Source organism: Pristiophorus japonicus, chromosome 7 (assembly GCF_044704955.1).
Source record: "Pristiophorus japonicus isolate sPriJap1 chromosome 7, sPriJap1.hap1, whole genome shotgun sequence".
NCBI classification, from domain to species: domain Eukaryota; kingdom Metazoa; phylum Chordata; class Chondrichthyes; family Pristiophoridae; genus Pristiophorus; species Pristiophorus japonicus.
In genome coordinates, this window is record NC_091983.1 from 36421620 (window position 1) to 36443452 (window position 21833).

At 43.1% G+C, this 21833-nt stretch overlaps 1 protein-coding gene across 1 annotated transcript in view; it reads right to left on the minus strand.

The window, feature by feature from the left end:
• LOC139266579 (CUB and sushi domain-containing protein 1-like) overlaps positions 1-21833 on the minus strand; it is a 3131815-nt gene that overhangs the window by 512107 nt on the left and 2597875 nt on the right. Inside the window, exon 31 of the mRNA XM_070884173.1 lies at positions 15766-15882. Within this exon, the coding sequence (XP_070740274.1) occupies positions 15766-15882 (117 nt within the window). The remainder of the gene's footprint in view (positions 1-15765; positions 15883-21833) is intronic.

The window sequence follows — 21833 nt, forward strand, 5'->3', positions numbered from 1 at the left end:
TTCCGCCAGCGGTTACGAAGAACCGCTGGGGAGTGGACCGCTGGCACGATTTTTGGCTCAGCGGTGACCCGTAAGCAAGTTGAAAAAAAAAACGCCCACGAGAATCAGCAGAGCTGGGCGGTAGGTAAGTAGCCCTGCAAGAAAAAGGTTAGTAATCGTTTTTTTACTAATTATTTTAAAATTCTCTTGAAGTGATTAAAGTGAAAAGAGTCCTGAGAATGTTTTTATGATTTTGTAGTTTATATTTTTTGAAAAAATATTTTTGTATTTTTCTCCTCCCTACCCGTAGCTGCGGTGTAAATTTTTAGTAATTTAAGTAATTATTACCCATTTTTTTTAAGAACAGTTCCTAGCTGGATGACATTTACAAAGTATCTTGCAGTTTCCATTGAACAGGCACTGATGGATAATGGAATAACTTAACTTCGGCAGCTGGGACCTTTGTACCATTCAGAACGTCAAAGTACATTTCATTTACAGAACCTCTAAAGCAATCAAATTGAATTTCCTCTGTTCCACTTGAGTTTAAATGATCATCTTAGGGAAAAATCAGGCAGAGAGGATCATACACCTGTGCCAAAGGATACATTACAGCAGTGAGAACATTTCAAAAGTACTTCAATGGCTTTAAAGTGTTTTATGACATCCTGAGGTTGTGAAAGGTGCTATATAAACCTAAATTATTTCTTTCTTTCATTTAAATGAATGCTTGGAAAATCGGATAGGTTCCAGTAGCAGTGATGCTGCCCACCTGATTTTCCACATGCACTTTGCCCAGGTGATCATTTACACCCAAGTGCAACAAAGGAAAACCTGCCCCAGTATATTCGATCTGTGATATTGTGAAGTAAACTTATATGTTATACTGTGCATACATTAATTATAAGCTATGTAAAGTGTGGTTTCCAAGGAAGCAACTGAAACAATTCTCAGCTCTCCACATTATGCCATCAGTACTTTTAGTAAAATGTTCCAATTATTATTGGCACTGAAATAAGAAAAAAAATATCATGGATAAATGCATAGGATGATGCACATAAGACTAAAAAAGTAGATCTGCTGGGGGTGGCATGAGGCAAATATGAGACGTCCACTGTTACTAACCATAAGGCAATGGAGTTCAGGATCCTTCACAGACCTTAGTTAATACCATCCAAATATTACAGGGTTTCAATCTGACTGCATATAGCTGCTGGAGATACAGTACTACTAGAGGCCCAATTTAACTCTGCCCCCTGGCGGGAACTGGATGGGCAAACAGTTAAAAATCACAGCAGCGACTTACCTCCCGCTGAACTCGCTGCCTTTCCACAGGACATAATTTTAACCTGCTGTTTCAACACAGGCAACGGGGTACTGCTTTAAATATGCAGATCAAGCCTCAGTTAGGTCATTGGGTCCCGGCAACAATTTTAAACCAGGCCTAAGCAGGAAGGTCATCGTGGCTTCCCCACCTGGTGAGTGTAACAACAAGTGAACACAGGGCCAGAAGAGGCCCAGAAAGGTAAGCGCTCTTTTGTGTTTCCTTGTGGCCAGGAGGAGCAGGAGTCCTTGGGTATTCCCTGGCCTGGCTTGCCTCACCCTCCACCTCCACCGACTGCTATGCTCTCTCACCCCCCGCCCCCGTCGCTCCCTCCCGACCACTTACTGGATTGTCGGAGATTGTTTCTCCAGCTCCCCGGTAGTGGACTCCTGCCAGCCAAGGCTTACCGCCATATTTGGTGGGGGGAAGAGACTGATTGACAACATGCAGAAGAACATAAGAAATAGGGCCCTTGAGCCTGCTCCGCCATTCAATATTATGGCTGATCTTTGACCTCAACTCTATTTTCCTGCACTATCCCCATTGCATTATCCCTTGATTCCCTTAATATCCCAAAATATATTGATATGCGTCTTGAATATACTCAACAACTGGGCATTCACAACCCTCTGGGGTAGAGAATTCCAAAAATTCACCACCTTCTGAGTGAAGAAATTTCTCCTCATCACAATTCTAACTGTGACCGTGAGCCCCTGGTTCTAGACTTCCCAGCCAGGGGAAACATCCTCCCTGCATCTACCCTGTCAAGCCCTGTAAGAATTTTATAAGTGTCAATGAGATTACCTCGCATCGTCTAAACTCTAGGCAATATTGGCCTAGTCTACTCAATCTCTCCTCATAGGACAATCCCCCTATTCCAGGAATCAGTCTGGTGAACCTTTGTCGCACTCCCTCTATGCAAGTATATGCTTCCTTAGGTAAGGAGCCCAAAACTGTACACAATACCCCAGGTGTGGTGTCACCAGGGCCCTATGTAATTATAGTAAGACATCTTTACTCTTGTACTCAAATCCTTTTATAATAAATGGCCAATCACAACCATTTGCTTTCTTAATTACTTGCTGTACCTGCATGTTAACTTTCAGTGATTCATGTACAAGGACACCCAGGTCCCCCTGAACTCCAACATTTCCCAACCTCTCACAGTTTAAAAAATATTCTGATTTTCGATTTTTTCTACCAAAGTGGATAACTTCACATTTCTCCATATTATATTCCATTTGCTATGTTCTTGCCCACTCACTTAGCCTGTCTATACCCCCTTGAAGCCTCTTTGCATCCTCCGCGCAACTTACATTCCCACCTAGCTTTGTATTATCAGCAAGCTTGGATATATTACATTTGGTCCCCTCATCCAAATCATTGATATAGATTGTGAATAACTGGGTCCCAAGCACTGATCCTTGCAGTACCCCACTAGTTACAGTCTGCAAACCCGAAAATGACCCGTTAATTCCTATTCTCTGTTTTCTGTCCGTTAACCAATCTTCAATCCATGCTAGTATATTACCCCCAATTCCATTTTGTTTAGTACCTTCTTGTGTGGCACCTTATCGAATGCCTTTTGAAAATCCAAATACACCACATCCAGTAGTTGCCACTTATCTATTCTGCTCGTTACAACCTCGGGACAGTTTACCAGAACAATGCATCATGGAACCAGGGAACAGGCTATTTTAGATCTTGTTTTGTCTAATGAGACAGGGTTAATTAGAAAACTCAAAGTAAGGGATCCTCTGGGGCAGAGTAATATGATAGAATTTCACATTACATTTGAGAGTGACTGGTCTTAGTCCAAAACTAGAGTCTTAAACTTGAATAAAGCCAATTACTTAGGTAGAAAGGGTGAGTTGACTAAGGTAGATAGGAAAAATAGATTCAAATAGATAAGCAGCGGCTAGTATTTAAAGAAATATTTAATAATTCTCAACAAAAATACATTCCATTGAGAAACAAAAACTCCACGAGAAAAGTGATCCATCCGTGGCTAACTAATGAAGTTAAAGATAACATTAGAATGAAAGAAGAAGCTTACAATGTTGCGAAGAATAACTGCAAGTCTGAGGACTGGGAGAGTTTCAGAAACCAGCAAAGGGTGACCAAAAAATGTATAAAAAGGGAAAAAATTGAATATGATTGAAAACTAGCAATAAATATAAAAACAGATAGTAAGAGCTTCGATAATTATGTAAAAAAGGAGAGTAGCAAATGTAATCATTGGTCCCTTAGAGGCTGAGATATGAGATATTATTATGGGGAATAAGGAAATGTCAGAAACATAAAACAAATATTTTGCATCTGTTTTCAGAGTAGAAGATGCAAAAAGCATACCTAAAATGATGGGGAACCAAGGGTTTATTGAGGATGAGGAACGTAAAGTAATTAATTTAAGTGGAGAAGAAGTACTAGAGAAACTAATGCGACGAAAAGACCTGACGGCCTACATCCTTGGGTTCTAAAAGAGGTGGCTGCAGAGAGAATGGATGCATTGGTTTTGATCTTCCAAAATTCCCTAGATTCTAGAACGGTCCCCGAGGATTGGAAGGTAGCAAATGTAACACTGCTATTCAAGAAAGGAGAGAAAACAGGGATCTTCAGGCCAGTTAGCCTGACATCAGTCGTTGGGAAAATACTGGAATCCATTGTTAAGAAAGTATTATCAGGGCACTTAGAAAATCATAACATGATTAGGCTTAGTCAACATGGTTTTATGAAAGAGAAATCGTGTTTGACAAATTCATTAAAGTTTTTTGAAGCTATAACTAGCAGGGTAGATAAAAGGGAACCAATGAATGTAATATATTTGGATTTCCAAAAAGCATTCGATAAGGTGCCACATAAAAGGTAATTACTCAAGATAAGGGCTTATGGGATTGGAAGTAATGTATTAGCATGGATAGAGGATTGGTTAATGGACAGAAAACATAAGCGGGTCTTTTCCTGGTTAGCAGGTTGTAACTAGTGGGTAACTAAAGAAAGGGTAAGGCCTATTAGAGACCATGAGGGTAATCTTTGTGTCGAGGTGGAAGATGTTGGCAAGGTTCTTAACAAATACTTTGCATCTGTTTTCACAAAGGAAAGAGGCAATGCAGATACTGCTATCGAGGAGGAGTGTGATATTCTGGATGAAATAAATATAATGAGAGAGGAAGTATCAAGGGGTTTAGCAGCTTTGAAAATAGATAAGTTCCCAGGCCCGGATGAAATGCATCCCAGGCTGTTGAGCAAAGTAAAAAAGGAAATAGCAGAGGCCTTCACCATCATTTTCCAGTCCTCTTTGGATTTGGGCTTGGTGCCGTAGGATTGGAGGACTGCTAATGTAGTAGCCCTTGTTTAAGAAGGGAGAAAGGAATAGGCTGAATAATTACAGGCCTGTCAGCCTAACCTCAGTGGTGGGAAAATTATTGGAAAAATTCCTGAAAGACAAGATAAATCTACATTTGGAAAGGCAAGGATTAATTAGGGACAGTCAGCACGGATTTGTTATGGGAAGATCATGTTTGACGAACCTGATTGAATTTTTTGAGGAGGTAACCAAGAGGGTCGATGAGTGTAGTGCATACAATGTAGTGTATATGGACATTAGCAAAGCTTTTGATAAGGTCCCACATGGTAGACTGGTCACGAAGATTAAAGCGCATGGGATCCAGGGCAAAGTGGCAAGTCGGATCCAAAATTAGCTTGGAGGTAGGAAGCAAAGGGTAATGATTGATGGATGTTTTTGTGATTGGAAGGATGTTTCCAGTGGGGTTCCGCAGGGCTCAGTACTGGGTCCCTTGCTTTTTGTGGTATATATCAATGATTTAGATTTGAATATAGGGAGTATGATTAAGAAGTTTGTAGATGACACTAAAATTGGCTGTGTGGTTAATAATGAAGAGGAAAGTCATGGGCTGCAGGAGGATATCAATCTCCTGGTCAGGTGGGCAGAGCAGTGATAAATGTAATTTAATTCAGAGAAGTAAGTGTGAGGTGATGCACTTTGGGAGGGCTAATAAGGAAAGGGTATACAGATTAAGCGGTAGGCTGCTTAATAGTGTAGATGAACAAAGGGATCTTGGAGTGCTTGTCCACAGATTCCTGAAAGTAGCAGGCCAGGTGGATAAGTTGGTTAAGAAGGCATACGGAATGCTTGCCTTTATTGGCCGAGGCATAGAATATAAGTGCAGGGAGGTTATGCTTAAATTGTATAATACTTTGGTTAGGCCACAGCTGGAGTACTGCGTGTAGTTCTGGTCGGCGTATTATAGGAAGGATGTGATCGCACTAGAGAGGGTGCAGAGGAAATTTGCTAGGATGCTGCCTGGAATGGAGAATCTTAGTTATGAGGACGGATTGGATAGGCTGGATTTGTTCTCATTGGAACAGAGGAGGTTGAGAGGAGACCTCAGTGAAGTGTACAAAATATTGAGGGGCCTGGACAGTTAGTAAGGGTCTATGTCCATTGGTGGAGGAGTCTATTACGAGGGGGCATAGTTTTAAGGTGGTTGGTGGAAGGTTTAGAGAGGGTTTGAGGGGGGTCTTCTTTACGCAGAAGATTGTGGGGATCTGGAACTCGCTGCCTGCAAGAGTGGTGGATGCAGAAACCCTCACCACTTTTAAAAGATGGTTGGATGGGCACTTAAAGTGGCGTAACCTGCAGGGTTATGGACCTAGAGCTGGCAATTGGGATTAGACTGGATGACCTTTTGTTGGTTGGCGCAGATGGGTCGGGGAAGAATTTTCCCAGATTTTTTCTCCCTAAATTGGCCTGGGTTTTTAATCTGGTTTTTGCCTCTGCCAGGAGATCACATGGCTCTGGTTGGAGTGGAGTGTAGAATGTTTCAGTATAAGGGGTGTCGCAGTTGTGGTGAGGCGGATTGTTTGGGCTGGGTGCTCTTTGCCTTTCCGTCATTGTTCATGGGTTTATATGTAACCTTTAGGGCTGCTGACCAAGGGCCGTGTGGCTCTTTGTCGGCCGGTGTGGACACGATGGGCCGAAATGGCTTCCTTCTGCGTGTAAATTTCTATGTTTCTATTAATGACCTAGATGAAGGGACTGAGTGTAATGTATCCAAGTTTGCTATCTTTGCAAATGCAGTAAGCTGTCCGGAGAACACAAAGAGTCTGCAAAGGGATATAGATAGACTAAGTGAGTGGGCAATAAGGTGGCAGGTGGAGTATATTGTAAGGAAATGTGAGGTTATTCACTTTGGTAGGATGAATAGAAAAACAAAATATTTTTTAAATGGTGAGAAAGTTTTAAATGTTGGTGTTCAGAGAGATTTGGGTGTCCTCGTGCAAGAAACATTAAAAAAGCTAGCATGCAGGTACAGCAAGCAACAAGGAAGACAAATGGTGTTGTGTCCTTCATTACAAGGGGGTTGGAATATAAGAGTAACTAAATCTTGCTGCAATTGTACAGGGCCTTGGTGAGATTGTGCACAGTTTTGGTCTCCTTATCTAAGGAAGGATATACTTGCCTTGGAGGTGGTGCAATGAAGGTTCACTAAATTGATTCCTGGGATGAGAGGGCTGTCCTGTGATGAGAGATTTTGTAGAATGAACCTATACTCTCTGGAGTTTAGAAGAATGAGAGGTGATCTCATTGATACATACAAGATTCTGAGGGGGAGGTTGACAGGGTAGATGCTGAGAGGTTGTTTCCCCTGGCTGGAGTGTCTAGAACTAGGAGGCACAGTCTCAGCATAAGGGGTAGGCCATTTAAGACCGAGCTGAGAAGGAATTTCTTCACTCAGAGGGTTGTAAATCTTTTGAATTCTCTGACCCAGATGGCTGTGGATGCTCAGTTTTTGAATATATTCAAGGCTGAGATCAATAGATTTCTGGATTCTAGAGATATGGAAATCGGGCGGGAAAGTGGAGTTGAGAGTGAAGTTCAGCCATTATATTGAATGGCTCAAGGGGCCATATGGCCTACTCCTGCTCCTAATTGTTATGTTCTTATCCGCCCTCTCCATCTCCTGATCCAGTAGAAATCCTGGAAATACTAATACAATAGAATGGCTGTGGGGAATAATGGGTCTCTACCCTTTTTACTAAGTTACCATGCACAAAGCAGAGGGAAATTGGCCCAAGTATGTGGAAACTATCATGGGGTGATGACAAAGACAATTGATAAAAAATGGGCCTGATGTGAACTAGATTAAGAGTTAGAGATGCATGTAAGATGTAACGTGAAAGAAATGGAAGGGATAGTTCACAAAACAAACTCTCAAAATGTTACGACTATGCAAGTAGAATTAAGCACAAGAAGGATTATACCTAATTTGTAACTTATTTAACATATACAATAAATAAATCTAGGGAGTATAAATGCGGTGTAATAAGACTTGTAAATAATTGATGAATACTAATGACAAAAGGATTGAGCAATGGAAATGTTTATTAGTGTTTAAGCTTTAGTAGCTAAACCTGCCATAGTTAAACAGAGTAATCTCTGTAACTCAATAGATGTTCATTGAGCTAATGTGTCATTATCGCAGTGCACTGAGGATAAATGTGATATAATGTAACAAGTATGCCATTATAACTAATAAAAGGTTTTTGTACAAACGTGTTTTATAGATTGTAACCTCAACGGAATTTTTTGTTAAACAATAGAAAATATTGGCCTGGATTTTGCAGTGCTAACAACGGCAAACTGTTAGCATAATCCGTCATTACCCCTCTCAAACTGACAGCAAGTTCTGGAAATAGCACATAAACGCGGAAATCCAGAAGTTGCTGCCAGTGATTCCAAACTTCTCCATAGGGTGCGCTGTTGAACTCCCTGGAGCCAGCAAACTTTGAGAAATCACTGAACTGATGAGAACTTAAACTTATAAAAGATCCAAAAAAGTTAAGCCTTGTGAATGAAGTGTAACTGGGTTTTTACTGATTCATAATTACTGTTGAACAAGTGTTCTGACTTTGAAATACTAATTTTATATTTGTGGAATATCAAATTTTAAAAATTCCATGATTTTTAATATATAATTTTTTGTAATTTAAAAAAAGTTTGTTTATCTTTCAGTTTCTACCTTAATTCCATGTGTATGACCTAATCTTTATTTCACTCTCTGAATTGATTAAAAAGTGAAGGAAAATCAATGCATTTTACTTCCTAGTTTGCTGTCTGTGAGAATTCTTCAATATGATTGACTGCTTAGCCAGCTTGATGACATCACTGTTGCTGGACGCTGGAGATCCCCTGGACTTGATGCCAGCATGAAATTAATGTTGGTAGGGCTGAAATTCATGTCACAGAGATCACGAGATCTTTGTGGTAAACTTTCTTCGAGATCAACAGCGAGTGGCATCGCTTCGCCGTTGACCACAAATTCCGGGCCATTATGTATCTTTTATTTTCACTGCTTATACAAGGAGGGTTTCCTGAGACTTAATCATATATCTCTGCTAATTTAGTACCGGTACAGTGAAGATCTGAACCTGTGGGCTAATTAGATGTTTTAACAGTTTTTTGTAGCATTCGGGTGCCAAGTGCAACAATTGTTGGATCCATCTAGAGTAAGGGGTAAGGACCTCTGTTTCTCCCAATCATACAAGTGTTTTTGTTGTAGTTTGAATTATGATAGAACAATTTTCAAACTTTTGTTAATTGGGACCACAAATTAGCAATCTGCAGAAAGTTACAAAAAGGTTACAGACAAATTTAGTAAGTGGGCAAAACTGTACCACATGGAATTTAATGTGGGCAATTGTGAGGTCATTCACTTTGGACCCAAGAAAGATAAATCAAAGCATTTTATAACTGGTGAAATACTAAGAACTGTAGAGGAGCAAAGAGAATTGGGAGACCAAGTACACAAATCATTCAAAGCTAGGAATCAGGTACAAAAAGCAATCAAAAAACTAATGGAAGGTTGGCATTTATTTCAAAGGGGCTGGAAGACAAAGGGGTGGAGGTTATGTTACAGTTATATAGAATCTTAGTCAGACCCCCATCTGATGTATTGCATTCAGTTCTGGGCAGCATACCTAAGGAAGGATATATGCAGGCACAGCGCAGATTCTTCAGAATGATACAGGGACTTAGACAGTTAAATTATGAGAAAAGATTGCTTAAACTTGGCTTGAGTATAGACGATAGAGGAATGATCTGATTGAGGTGATTAAAATGTTGAAATTAATCGATAGGGTAGATACAGAGAAACTATTTCCACTGATGGGGGAATCAAGAATGACGGGACATAATCTTAAAATTAGAGCTAGGCCATTTAGAGGGAAATCAGGAATAATTTTTCCACACAAAGGGTAGTAGAAATTTGGAAGTCTCTTCCCGAAAGAGTATGGATGCTGGGACAGTTGGATCTTTCATGGTTGAGAAGGACAGATTGTTGTTAGATAAGGTTATCAAGGTATATGGAGCTAAAGTGAGTAAATGGAGCTGACATGGATGAGCCAATATCTAATGTGGAATCTGGGCAAGATGTCTGGTGTATTTGTCTATGTAACAACAGTCATTACATTCTAAAAGTAACTTATTTTATGTGAAGCACACCTTAAGACATTTCTGAGACATATAACCAGGCACAATATAATTCCAAGTCTTTTAAAAAAAAAACAGAAAACATTGGAAACATTCCAGCAGAACTCTGATGTCGGGTTTGTACCCGAAACATTAACCCATCTGTTCTCTCCATAGATGTTGGCAGACCCTGTTGCGTGTTTCCAGAATTTTATGTTTTTGTTTCAATGTTACAGCATCTGCAGCTTTTTTCAACTTTTAAATCCAGTTTATTTCTAAGTTACAATGGGCCTGATTTTAACTGTGCCCACCTTGCGGAAACCAGTCATGTGGGGGGCAGTTAAAATAACGGGAATCACTTACTCCCACCGATCCCACTTCCTTCCCACCGTGTGCCCGTAATAACCTGCTCTTTTGAGTAGGCGAGCAGACACGCGCAGGAATGAAGTGGGGTCCTGTTTTAAATGTGCAGATTGGTTCTCATGGTATCATCCGGGCCCGATCTGCAATTTACAGCTGAGGCCTAAGCGGGCGGTACTGAGGGTGCCGGTGTCGGCTTCTGGGTCCTGGGAAAGAGGGTAAGTTTTACATTTATTTTTCAGGTTTCCTCGAGGACCAGGAGTGGCAGTAGTGCTCCTTTAAGTCCTCACAAGATAGCCTTGGGCCTCCCTTCCTCCGGGCTCCCTCCTGTCCCCCAATCTGCCAGTTTACCACCGAGAGGGAAAATCAGACCCTTAATAAACGACATATCTAAGGCAGAGCTGGGCAAACTACGACCCATGGGCTGCATTCGGCCTGCTAATGGATTCCATCCGGCCCACCAATAGATTCTATCCGGCCCGCCAGTGGATTCCATCCGACCCGCTAATGGATTCCGTCTGGCCTGCTAATGGATTTCATCCGGTTCGCTAGTGGATTCCATCCGGCCTGCTAGTGGATTCCATACGGCCCATTAATGGAGTCCATCCGACTCATTAGTGGATTCCATCCAGCCCGTTAATGGATTCCATCCGGCCCGCTAGTGGATTCCATCCGGCCTGCTAATGGATTCTATCTGGCCCGCTAGTGGATTCCATCCGGCCTGTTAATGGATTCCATCCGGCCTGCTAGTGTATTCCATCTGGCTCGCTAGTGGATTCCATCCGGCCCGCTAATGGATTCCATCCAGCCCGCTAGTGGATTCCATCTGGTCCGCTAGTGGATTCCATCCAGCCCGCTAGTGGATTCCATCTGGCCCATTAATGGATTCCATCCGGGCCTGCTCGTGGATTCCATCCGGCCCATTAATGGATTCCATCCGGCTCGCTAGTAGATTCCATCCAGTCCGTTAATGGATTCCATCTGGCTTGCTAGTAGATTCTATCCGGCCTGCTAGTGGATTCCATCCGGCTCGCTAGTGGATTCCATCCGGCCCGCCAATGGATTCCATCCGGCCCACCAATCGATTCTATCCGGCCCACCAATGGATTCTATCTGGCCTGCCAATAGTTCTAAAATTGGAGTCCTAAACCTTGCGATTGTTTTTTAATTCTGAGATTTAGGCATTTCCGGATTCATGAGGTCAGTAGATTGGCTTGGGTTGCTGTTCTAGCTTTTGAATAATGGGCAAACATGTCAGTATTTTGTTCATTTGTCAGGACATTATTATCTGTATGGGTTTGAACACCCTGATTGACTTAAGCAGAAAGTTAGACTGCAATTATTTACCCGAGCGGTTAATTCATGAAACTAACTGAGTTGTTATGTAAAGCTCAATCGAGTGGGTTGAGAGGATGTTATTCTCAATTGCATCTATAGTGAAACACAATAACAGAAGGGCTTTATCAGGATACACTGACTTGAAAATCAAGTCAAGTCAGTGTGCCATTTGTACCTATGATGCTGGGCTTGACAAAATTTGTGGTTTTCTTAGTAAATCACTTGTCTATATCATCCATCACAGATTAATCATTGCAGAACCTATTTATTATGATTCAAATATAGTTTAATTTTGGCACAAGTTACATAAGATTTTTTCCCTCTCCCCTTCCCAAGAACTCAAATTGCTGAGATCCTTACATCACAACAGCAGTTCTAAGGGTTGATTCCACGATCAAGCGGAGAGAGCCGAATTGCGGAGTCATCCCCAAGGCAAACCAGTGACATGTTCAGGAACACTCTGCATTTATCTTTTGGGTTCCTAGTTAATCAAAACCTGTCTATAAATTCCCATAGTCTAATAAATAAATTGTAAGAATCTGCATTTCCTACCTGATTATTTTCACTGACATGTAAATTATACGTTTGTTTCACCAAATTCTTATGCCTAGTGTCTGAAGCCTGTGATAATCCCAAGCGTCACTTTTATGCCCGTTGGGTGAATACAGGTTCCAAAATGTTATGTCCCGACTTGTGTATTTTGGATGTGGGCAAGACTAGTAAAGAAAACATTTCTTGCCCTAGTCGCCGTGAGGGCATTAAAAGTCAATAACATGACATGGCACTGGAGTCACGTTTAATTTTTACAGGAGTTGTCAAGTAAATAGTTTCTACGGGCCCAAATTTCCCCATGAGTTGCACCATTTTTTTTGGTGTAACTTGATTTTTCTGGTGTATCTGTTTAGTTGAAAATATGGCCATTTAATTTGCGCCAGTGTAAGTGAGTTAGTTAGGTTTTTGGAGTTTTTTTTTCAAAAGGGGGCGTTCTCAGCCACTTACACCATCTATGCCAATTTGGCCAGAAAAAAGTTGTACTAAACTAACTTAGGGCAGCGTATGTGTCCACTTTTGTCCGCACAGAAAGACCTTACTTACAGTTAAGGAATCGGCGCAAGTAACTACATTTAAAGCACCACCAAGCACCAAACAAAGCACAAAAAGTAATAAGCCATTAATTAACAAATAAAATAGAAGGAACCCTGCACCTAAAGCACCAAAATCAATCAGTAAATAACAAATAAAAAATAGAAGTCCTACCTTAGGGAACGCAGCGGGCCACCGATGAGGGAGTCCATTCGGCCAGGGCTAGGGACGGCGTGCTTCAGCCCCTCCCACATAGCCTGCAGCGCGCGTTTGCAGAAACGGCCTGCCAGGAGCTACTGCACATGCGCGCAGACTCTAGCACGCTTGTGCAGAGGTCCCGGCACTGTTTTCAGTGCTGGGACCTGGCTCCGCCCTCAATCCATTGGGCCACGGTGCGCCACGACCGAAAAGAGGCTGGGGAGCGGCCAAAGTACGGAGGTCTTTTTTCGGCGCGCTTAGAGGCGGGCAAAAGTGGCGCAGCTCGAGTGAGGGCGCCAGAAAAAGAGGTTAAAGAAATTTGGGCCCATAATTTTAATTATGGCAGAAGAATATCAATGGCTAAGATAAGTTTGGGATAAACTAAATAATGTTTGTTAGCATGTAAGCTTGTTATTTTTATTGGGCCAAAAATTGCGGTTGCATACTTCCCGCAGGTGGATGCCTCCGATCGAAATGTTTTTTAACGAAAGTACTTGGTGGTTCCGGAGGAACGAACACTTGCACCCCAAGGCCGAGATACGCAGCCCAGTGTTGAGGCCTACGTATTCCAGGAGTGTCTGTGCATCCTGGGATCATCTGAGCCTGGACCACCAATCACAATGTAGTATTCTCATTCAGAGTAATGGGAGCTCCGAGCTCCAATTAGTATCAATGAGAATACCCCTAAAATCAAATAAAACACAATCATAAATTTAAAAAAACACTTCACTTTTTAAAAATTAATAGAAATTGTATAAAATTAAATGCTTTCGAGAAAAAAATTTTTTTTTGATTTGTTTTAATAGTTTTAAAAATAGACAGGGATTTTAATATAAAAACAAGTAATAACATTTATGTTTTCTATCTTGTAAAACTCTTACACTGGTAAAAGCAGGCCTTACCCCTGCTTTTATCTGGCATAAGAGTTTGAAAGACATTTGCTGGGCAAGAGTTAGGCAAATAGCCCCAATCTCTGCCTGCGAAGGCCCTTCTCCCATGGATGGGTGCGATCTATCAAAAGACATTTTGACAGATCGCAAATGCCGGGTTCAGGCGCATGCGCTTTGCGCGCCTAAACCCAGAAATTGCGGGGCCTCTTCGGGCGCATGCACATCATACGCACCTGGAGAGGTGACAATTTCAGGACCATTAAGTGTGGAAATGATACGAATGGTTGCTTGTTCAAGAAATGCCAGAACAAATTTTAATGGCACAGGTTCAACGTCCCGAATCCGGAATTGCGATAACCGGAAACGGACATTTTTTTAGTAAAGCGCATTGCAGATGGAGTCGTCTGATGTGCGGTCGGCCCAAGCCGTGCCGAATGACCGTCGACACCAACCCATGTGTGACCCGACACGACACGACCTGACCCGACCTAACCTGACTCATGTGCGGTTTTAATGTCTGACCTGAAATCTGGAAAAATACGAAAACCGGCACGGCCTCGGCCCCGAGGTTGCCGGATTCGGGATGTCAGATTTCCTTCTCTGAAATCCGGAAAAATATGAAAATCGACCCCGAGGTCCCGGGTTTACTGGATTTGGGACGTAGGATTTTCTTCCCTGAAATCTGGAAAAACCCAAAAACCCGTTTGGCCTCGTCCCGAGGTTGCCGGATTCGGGACGTTGTACCTGTAGCTGCTGTTAACAAAATTTATTTTATGTGCGGCCCTCAACAGTTCACCAAAACTCTTTAAGAGGCCCCCCAGTCCAAATAATTGCCCAGCCCTGATCGGAGGGAGTAAGATCAGTGGCCATGTAATTGACTCCAGACATCAGCGCTTTTCTTTATTATAGGTCATGTACCTGGATTTTATTACATTAGTAAGGAACATTTTCCGGGTAATCAGTCTGCCCTTCACAAGTTTTGCGGAATTTGATGTGGAAGAATGAATTTCCCATTGAAGATGGCCAACACACTCCGCATCTCCAGTGCATTTGCGTGATGCTGTCTGAAGTCAGTGGGAGTAGAGGTTCATTACATGTCTTTGGACTGGAACAGAATTCGGTCTTTAGAGATGAAGAGCAATCACTACTTTAATCAGTATGCAAAAGAACTGCCCATCAAGGTCATGAAAACAGGCTGTGGATTACGTGACTAAATTCTACTGATGAAAATGGAAAGTTGCACGCCACAAGCAGCCATGACAGTCAAGAACAAGGTAACAGATACCCTGGAGGATACAATGTTTATTGGTTTCATAAAATACAAATAGTAAACCTAGTAAATCCACATTAACTATAGGGGAAAAAAGTGCACCTCAATGCGACTGTGCTTTTCGTTTTTAACATAATTTGAATTGAAAGTGATTCCAAATCACTATTATTTTTCTGTTCTACCTGACTGCCTGCTCTACTGATGATGATCAAACTTCTCGTTCCCGTGATCTCACTCTTTCCCCTTCAGTCACCAGCATATCACAGGGCCTATTCTCACTCACTTTGGCCTGAAGTCACACTATTAGCTCAACAGCAGTAATATGCAGATTGTACTTGTTGCCGAGTCAACAGTGCAATCGTTGCTGGATATCGCAGTCTTTACACAAACTGAAGCCAGACAACACGAGCCTGAAACAATGTAAAATCAAATCCTGCACAGTGTTTTTCTGGTAGTAAAGCAGTAGCAAGTTACATCTAATGCAATTACTAAAGGGTTATTGAGTTTTCCACTCTCATGAGATATCTGCTCCATTTAACTTCCTGTATATACCTGTACTTCACATGCTGAGCATGTGAATTGATTCAATTAGATATTCTCTTTTTTTATTCAAGAGAGACACATTAAAGCATCATATAAATGCAAGTTCTTTCTTTCTTAATTTCTCTAAGGATGTTGATTGGTTTAAATTTTTTGGAGGGAGGCAAGAACTGAGTATCGTTTTAGAATGTGATTACCCAGAATATTCCACACAAAGAAAGGTGTTGCTTAAAAATGAATAATTCATTAGTCAACTCTTCAGATATCTAGTCAACAAGTGAAATAAACTCACCAAACTCCTTGGGCACTGTGATGGAGTACAAACATGTCTGGCCACTTGTATAATTTTGAGGATAATTAGGTGAAAGAACCACTCCTTGAGATCCAGTGTGCTGCCCTCCACACGGAGCTGAAAAGGGAAGAAATAAGGACATAAATACTGAACAGCTGACACAAGGTGTAACTGAGAAGAAACAGGCTCCATTACATCATATTATTCAACAGTGGTAGCACTCTCATGTCTGAGTCAGAAGGTAGTGGGTTCAGGCCCCACTCCAGAGACTTGAGCACATAATCTAGGCTGGCACTTCAGTGCAGTACTGAGGGAGTACTGCACTGTCGGAGGTGCTGTCTTTTCAGATGAGATATTAAAGCAAGGCCCCATCTGCTCTCTCAGATCCCATGGCAGTATTTCAAAGAACAGCAAGGAAGTTCGCTCGGTTTCCTGGCCGACATCTATCCCTCAACCAACACCGAGAACAGATGATCTGGTCATTATCACATTGCTGTTTGCAAGACCTTGCTGTGTGCAAATTGTTTACCGCATTTCCTACAGTGACTAGCACCTTCCTGACAAGACAGTAAGGCACCATACTGGCAGCATTGGTGACCAGGCTCAACTATGCGTACAATACCTTAAAGACTCTAGAACTGATGCCAGAGATTGTGCCAGATTTTAAGGGGCCTGGCAAGGTAAGAGTGCCCAACAATACAACATAGCAGGCAGGTGGTCCAAAATTGCAAGCCACAAAATGTCCACCTGGTTGCATAGTTAGTACTTGCCCATGAAAGTCCTCACATACTTTGATAGCTCTTCTATTGCATCTTCTGCATACTTATTCTTCAGCAGGACACACAATCAAACTGCAACAACTGAAACACTATCACACTTATATTTTCCTGGGGCTTCTAACTTAAAGTAATTTTAACAAACCATTGTTACTTACAATGAAGATCGAGTCCAGCAGAGATCTACAGCAGTCACCGGTGATCCCCTGTATTTTTGGAAATGCACCACTGCAATTACATTGGGGTTGATTTTAACCCCGAGTGTATTTTGGGTAGGCGGAGGACGGAGCATGCGAAACACAATCACTGGCCTAGGTCGGAGGCTCGGGATATTTTAATGCCTGGGTCTCATCTACATGTCTTTGGCCAGCTGCTGGCAAGCAACTAAGTCATGAGAAAAGGTTTTTTTTTAAGAGGGTCACAGACGAGGGAAGAGGGGTGAGCCTGGAGCAGAGGAGGCCACAACTGCTCCTCCAGGCCCCACATTACCTTGGGAGGGTCTACTCTGTTTGTAGACGTGCTTCAACCTGGTGACATGCTGGGTCCCCAGTTTGCATAAACTCATGAGATCCCTGTCTGTTTTAGGCGGTCGCCTCATCTGCCTAATAGCGCAAACCTGTCGGGATCTGAGTAGGTAAGTGCCATGCTCATTTCTAACAGCCCATCCGCCTGGTTTTCACAAGGCATTTGGCCCAACTGGTCTATGTTTATGCACTACACGAGCCTCCTCCCACTCTAATTACCTCTTCCCAGCCTGCCCCCATAATCCTCTGTTCATTTCTCTCCTCATATCTGCATCAAGTCTCTGCTTCAATCATTATGTGTAACAACAAGTTCCACATTCTCACTACGCACTGTATGAAGGATTCCTCCTGGATTCTTTATTTGATCTGGGAGTGGTAATTTACTATTTATGCCCCCCTATTCTAGATTTAACCACAAATGGAAACAGTTTCTCCACATCCACCCGATCAAACCCTTTCATAATTTTGTGGACCACAATCAGATCTGCTCTTAGGTCTTCTCTTTTCTAGAGTTAAACGTTCCAGCAGGCTCAATCTTTCCTGATATATTAAATGAACAGTAACTTTTTGCATTAAATCTGGGGCGCCTTAATGAGGCCAAGGCACAAAACTCACACAGGCACTGTAGCATACAAAATGCATCAGGCCACAGTATTGCAGCGCAGTAGAAATGATGCAGGAGCAGGGACCGGGGGGGTGGGGATTGGGGGAGGGGTAAGAGAGGACCAGGGGGCGGCGGGGGGGGGGGGGTGCGGTCAGGCAGACAATCGGGGGTAGGTGTGGGGAGAGAGGATCGGGGCTCGGGCTGGGGGAAGGATCAGGTGGGGGTGGGGGGGGGGGGTGGGCAGACAATTGTGGGTAGGGGTGTGTGTGGAGAGAGAGGATCGGGGCCGGATGATCAGGGTGGGCGAAGAGAAGATCGGGGTCAACCACCAGATGATCGTGGCTGTCCTCAGCGTCATCATGTGGGGGGGGGGTGGGGTGGGGGGAGCCTGGGCGGGTTGATCGGAGGCCTCGTGTGGGGGTCTACGATCATGGGGGGTAGGCTAGGCAGGGAGCCTGCATCCCAGGAGGTAGTTATAAAGGCATTTACCTCCTGGATCCAGCAGTCCCCATCTCGCTTTAACTGCTGGGTTTCACGAACTGTGTGAAACCCATCCACATGCAGTTAAAAACAAAAGGGAGATTGAACATTGAAATTGACGTTCCATCTCCTGGGATGGTCCCCTGCCCCGTCCCGCCTCCATTAAAACCGGAAGTGGACGGGTTGGAGGAGTGATCAGGTCGGGAATTCCATTTTAAACAATTTAACTGCCCCCGACGCTCCAAAGCCACCCATTCTTTTTAGGTTAAAGCTCCCCCCACAGATTTTATTAATAAAATCTCAACCATAGTAGTCACCTTTACTTGGTGTAATGATTGAAAAAGTGGTAGCTAACGTGTCCCCTGTTCACAGATAATTAATGGCCGTCATGTCAATAGGCCCTGAGATGTGACAGACACAATGCACCTATGCTTCTTAGCTTATAATGCGGCTTAATGGCCCATTGTGTTGGCCAAAGATACGAAAATGTAAAATACTGCAGCTGCTATCTCTTGCATTTTCTGTACATAACAGTCATAATTCTTGATTTTCAGGATGATTGTTGCATAATGTCAAATACAGCAATGTCAGACGAATCACAAAGTAAAGGCCACTCTGACAAATCACAAATGGGTTCACAATACTTTTCACCGGCTTTGAAATAATTCTCATCTGTCAAAAACAAGGCATCTGAAATTTCAGATTGCCGACAAAGGTATATCCAACTCAATGGACAGCTTTTATTCAGCGCTTGGTTAAAAAAGAAACACTACATTCAGTAAGTATTTGCATGCTAATGAACCTTAGCAAATAACTGCAGGCAATATCACAAAAACTAAGGAGCCGAACTTGGTGCACTCACCGCCCGCTGCCGCTGAGTTTTCTGGGCGGTCTCCCCTCCGAGCGAGTTTGGAGGAGGCCTCCCGCTGGCGGGGAGGGAAGACCTCTGGCGACCGCCCGCAACGCGCAACTGACGTAAGTGCCCTCCCGCCCGCCGAGCTGCCAGTTTGGTCCGGGCGGGAGTCCGCTGCAGCAGGGGGAAGGACCGCCGAGGGGGAAGCAGGTCTAACCTCAACGGTAAGTAAGAAGATCTGCAAAAAAAGTTAGTAAACTTCTGGTCTTTACTTTTTTTCCAGCGCTTCAGGTGGATGGGGGTCCCCTGAAGGTTTCCCAGTGTTTTTTTTTTGAAAATGTTAAATTTTATATGTTCCGCCCTCCCTGGGCCCAACTCAATCCTCGGCGGTACTCTGCCGAGGATTACATTTGGCGGTGACATTGGGAGGTCCCATCCCCTGCCGCCCAGATTCATGGCGCAAGTCGTTTCTTTGCCGCCGGGCGGGACTTTCCCGAACTTTTCCACGAATCTCCTGCCCAAATCTCAGCGGTCCTTTGGTTGGCACTTGGGTGAAACTTAGCTTCCACCAAGTTCGGGGCTTAAGATTAAGCCATAAAATAATCTTCACCCATCAAATAAAAAGGTACTTGCAATATCAGAAAAACCCACAAAGGATTATGCATAGCCTATCTCCAGAATAGGTTTGTCAATCACTTGCTGAAAGCTCTCATAAAGTATCAGAAAGTGCATGAGCTGTGTTACTGTGCTGCAGATTTACAGAAAAAAGGCTGGATTTTTGGGGCGAAAATGGAGGCAATGGAGGTGAAAATTACCATCCAGTTAGCGTTAGCGATTAATTGCCTAACTTTCTGCACTTGCGTTCTGTGCCAAGGGCTCAGTGCAAAGGGAGGCGTTGCACTATTAATTGAGGCACAAAAACACGATCCTCGCCAACTTTAGTGCGAGGCCAGGAAAGGCCTTGGAAGGGAAAAAAAAAATTCAAAAAAGCATTCAAAAAACATTACCAAGACCCTTGCGTAATAAATCGCTGCAAAAATATAGAAAAATAAAAACCTTAACTTACCTTTTATTCAGGTTTTCCAACTTAGCGCGACTGGCTGGGCTGGACTGCCGTGTTTTCCCTGGTGGTCAGGTGAGTGCCGAAACTCGGACGATAATGCAATCCGAGTCGTTAAACCCCGACACAACTCTCCCGGCGATGTTTCTAAGCACCACCACAAAAACTGAGCCGAGCGACCGGGCGACAAACATCCGAGTGCCCGGCTTATCGCCGCGGATCGTCAAAACGCAGCGAAAAACGGTCGCAAACCCGCTGAAAATCCAGCCGAACTTTAATTTTTTTACTTGATGAACACTAAGAATTGTCAATATTAATTTTATTTTATTTTATTGTAGCCTCAATCGTTTTCAATGTTTTCTTCAATTCTGTAAAAAGATTGTTTTTATTTTTTTTAGTCGTGGTAAATTAACAAGACATTGGCGTACATTAGTGATAAATTTCACCAATCACCAAAAGTCACAACTCAAACATTAATATTTGGAGAGGCTCTGAGGCATAGATCTGCACTATCCATTTAATTTACATATGACACTCTCTTTATTTCAGAAGCATTGCTTCCCACTGATGACACAGCCAAAAGTAGCAATGTGTTCCGCAGCAGTCAGGAGCAGCCATTTGTAAATAGGTTACACAATGTCGACCCCACTTCCCTTCCGAACCCCATGTTAGCTGACATTGTAAACAGTTCCCACTCTTTGGGTACTGTTCTTCACCCTTTCAAATCTGTCATCATCACCCCACTCTTTAAAAATCCCACCCTTCACCCACCTATCGGTGCAAACTCCCGCCACTCCTCCAACTCACCTTTTTCCTCTTCAAAGTCCTCGAGGGGTTCTTGCCCTCTATCTTTCCCTCAATACGACATTTGAACCTTTCCAATCAGGTTAATGTCCCTGTTGCAGCACTGAAACAGCCCAAATCAAAGTCACAAAGAAATCTGCTGTGACTGTGACTGTAGTGCATTATCCCTCCTCATCCTTCACAACCTCTCTGCAGTCTTTGACACGGTTGACCACACCATTCTCCTCCAACAAATTAATACATTGGCATACTTTAGTGATAAAGTTCACCAATCACCAAAAAGTCACAACTACATTTTCACTGTTGTCCAGCTCAGTGGGACTACCCTCGTCTGGTTCCATTGTTACCTATTCATTTAACAACAGCAACTACATTCCAAAAGGACTTCATTGGCTGTAAAGCACTTTGAGACATCCGGTGGTTGTGAAAGGTGGTATATAATTCTTTCTTTCTTTCTTTCTTTTATCCAGTCACAGCCAGAGAATCTCCTGCAATGGCTTTTCCATTATCTAGGACCTCCCTCAAAAATCTATCCTTGGCCCCTTCCTAATTCTCAACCACATACTTCCCTCGACAACATCATCCGAAAACATGATGTCAAATTCTACATGCCGAGGACACCCTGCTCTACCTGACTACCATCTCTCCCAACCGCCCACTGCCTCTGTGTTGTCAGCTTGCTTGTCCAAAATCCATTCCTGGATGAGCTGCAATTTCCTCCAATTAAGCATTGGGAACATCAAAGCCATTGGGGCCGAAATTCAGGCCCACCAGAAACCTGGCACATCCATGATTTTTTACCGCTGTATGGAAAGAGGTCGACTCTTGATCGATATTCAGGTCTTTGTCGTTTTTTTTCAACAAGACTGGAAATCGGTCATAATAGGGGCGGAAGTGTGGCGGTAAGTGCTGGTGACGGGCGGACGTTAGGGCGGGACCGAGTCTCCGTCGCTGTCACTCAGCAGTG